At 59.5% G+C, this 2539-nt stretch overlaps 1 protein-coding gene across 1 annotated transcript; it reads left to right on the top strand.

Annotated features, from left to right (window-relative positions):
* Window positions 1–1859: 1859 nt before the first annotated feature.
* Window positions 1860–2539, top strand: Tco025E_09978 (retrotransposon hot spot (RHS) protein; the record flags this gene model as incomplete). Its single annotated transcript, XM_029376773.1, has 1 exon — window positions 1860–2539. A coding segment is annotated over one exon (680 nt), but the record flags the coding sequence as incomplete, so codon positions are not given.

Here is a 2539-nt window from a genome sequence, read left to right as displayed (position 1 = left end):
TTCCTTTGGGAGCTTGTCAGGCAGCACTGAAGAAGAAGAAGCGTCCTCGACCACCGCGGGCGTCTTTTCCCTACCACGGTTCGGGCCTTCTGCTGCGGCGAATGACCGCATCTGCTGTCAGCGTCACGGCAAGGGCGGCGTCGGTGCGTGCTCGCCTATTCAGCGGCGCGCATCTGTCAGTGTGTGTCTGTGTAGAGTAGTGTGAGGCAGCGTGTGGTGGCGAATGCGGTGAGAGGCACCCACCGTCTGCGTCTGTGCTCGCAGATTCCCTGCATTCGTTGCCTTGAACTGCGTTGGAGGTTTCTCTCGCGTCGTGCTCGTGCCACAAACTCGGAGGAGAGGCCCCACGCTTTTATGCATCGCAACGCTGGCGATGGAACTTCTGACTGTTCCCACCACTATTGTTATTGTTATTCTTTTTCCCTGGGTGCCCTTGCTGCTGTTCGTTGCGGTGGTGCCGAAGATGCTGGCCTGGTTTGTTTGCTGTTATTATTATTATTTCCCTGCGTGTGCGGGGGGTTTGGGGCTGCGGCGCCGAGCGTGGTGGGCGACCTGTTGGCGCTTTTTCCAATCCTGCCCCTTTTCCCCGCTCCGTGTCTCCTGCTGTTTGGTTCCCTCCCACTGCTCTCGTTCCCCTTCGCCACAGGGACGAATCTGCGCAGCACTCGGGATGGGCTCCACGGAGAGTGCGGACGTGCTCACGGTCTCTTCCTGCTGCATCGTGCGCATTCGCTTGCGCATCATTTCTCCTTCCACTTTCGCTCCCTGACCGGCACTTGGACTCCACGGCTCTGCCGTTCATGGGGTGCCGAGGCCGATGAGAGGCGTCGCACATTCGTGTGTTTTCCCCGGGATACGTCCGGCCTGCGGCCGTGCACCGTGCGGTGGGGTGGGGGGGTGGCGGGGAAACAATGTGGGCGGCGCCAACGCAGCGGGAGGAGGTGCGGCGACGCTGCCTCTTGGGCGAGTGCGTTTGGGAGGGTCTCCTTCGGCGGTTAGTGCGTGCGTGGGGTGCATTGCCGCCACCGAAGTGCTGCGGGCGGTGTTGCATCTCGCAACACAGCGTGTTTGGTCGGGTAAAAAAAAAAGAGGAGAAACTGAACGGGTTGGGGAGAGACTTCTTCTTTTTATCCCTCTTCTCAAGGTGCGCTTCTCTCCATTTGTTTGGGGGGCGGGGCGTTGCAATTGTGGAACTCGGTGGGTTTTCTTGCGCCCCAGGGAGAGGGTTAGGGGGTAAACTCTGCTGCGTGCTCCCTTTTCCCCCTTTGGTGCGAGGCCCCATTCTGGAAGCGGTCTCCAGCGGCCCCGCGACGCAACGCAACTGCGGGCGAGGGCTACGGGTCGGTGGCGGGGGGCGTGACGGCGTGGACTGGTTCCCGTCTACCTGCAGCAGTGGCCGACGCAGTGATAATTCTGCGGTGGAGTGGGCAATGAGAGTTGCCTTTGCGGTGGCGTGCCTTACTTCGTTCTTCTGTCTGAACACTAGTGCTGCCACGTGTGGCGCAGTGGGATGCTTTTTTTTTTCTGTGGTGTTTGCTCTTTGTGTCATTGGCTCTGGGGGCTTCCGCGCTGCGTTTTCCTCCCACGTGTGCGTGTGTGTGTGCGGTGACGTGTCTCTCACCGGCGTGGCGAGCGGCAACCCCCCGCACCCGCCACGCTGTTGTTGTTGTCACTGACTCTCCCCTACACTCTGCCGGTGAGTGCGTGGGGCGCCCACTTGCTGTCGCGGTGGCCCTCCTGCTTGAGTGTGTGTGTGCCTTTTTTTTTTGTCCCTCGTTCTCCTTTTGGCTGGTGGTTGTTGTTCGGCCTCAGCTCAAGCCAACAACAACTACAACAAAGTAAAACAAGTAAGGAAAGAAATGCCTCCAAAGCGAACGAGGGCGCGTGCCGCGGAGAGCCCAGTCACTGATGTGCCGCTGCCCCCGCGGCATGCAAGGGCGGAACCCGACAGCGGCGATTCCACGGCACCCCCAGCGCAACGCCGAAGGGTCGAAGCACCTGCGGGCCCGCAGTGGGCCCTTATCAGCACCGTGGAGGAAGTACTGCTGGAGGGATTAGATGCTACAAGGCAAATGACGTTAAGCGACTTCATCAGGAGGTACGTTGCTCCCAATTTCGTGCTCGATGAAGAACACAATGTAATGATGGGGGTGCTTGCGCGTAGACCTGAGCATTACATCAGGGACGAGTGGCTCCTAGGAGAAATTCTTAATTCACCAGAGTATCAGTTCCTGTTTGACGCACGCAGGCTGATGGAGCTTGACGTGGGTAATCTCCAACGCTGGGGGGATTTTGAACATAAGGAAATTGTTTTTCCTATTACAAGGACAAAACTCAACAATGCCCTTGCCGCGGCGCAGGCAAACGAAAGGGCAAGGCAGGAAGCCGCGGTTACGGTTGCGCCGGTGCCGGTGGAGGGTGTATACGACTCTGTCTTCAACGCGAAGTGGGGCTACGTGGAGTCGGGCCACGCTGCGGAGCCGCTGGGGATGAGGGTGGTGGAGGCCAACTCCAGCGAGCCGCGCACAGCGTGGAGTGA

Source organism: Trypanosoma conorhini (assembly GCF_003719485.1).
Source record: "Trypanosoma conorhini strain 025E chromosome Unknown Tco_14.4_contig_01391, whole genome shotgun sequence".
NCBI lineage: Eukaryota > Euglenozoa > Kinetoplastea > Trypanosomatida > Trypanosomatidae > Trypanosoma > Trypanosoma conorhini.
The sequence above is the reverse complement of the archived record's forward strand: the minus strand, read 5'-3'. Positions and strand labels throughout refer to the sequence as shown.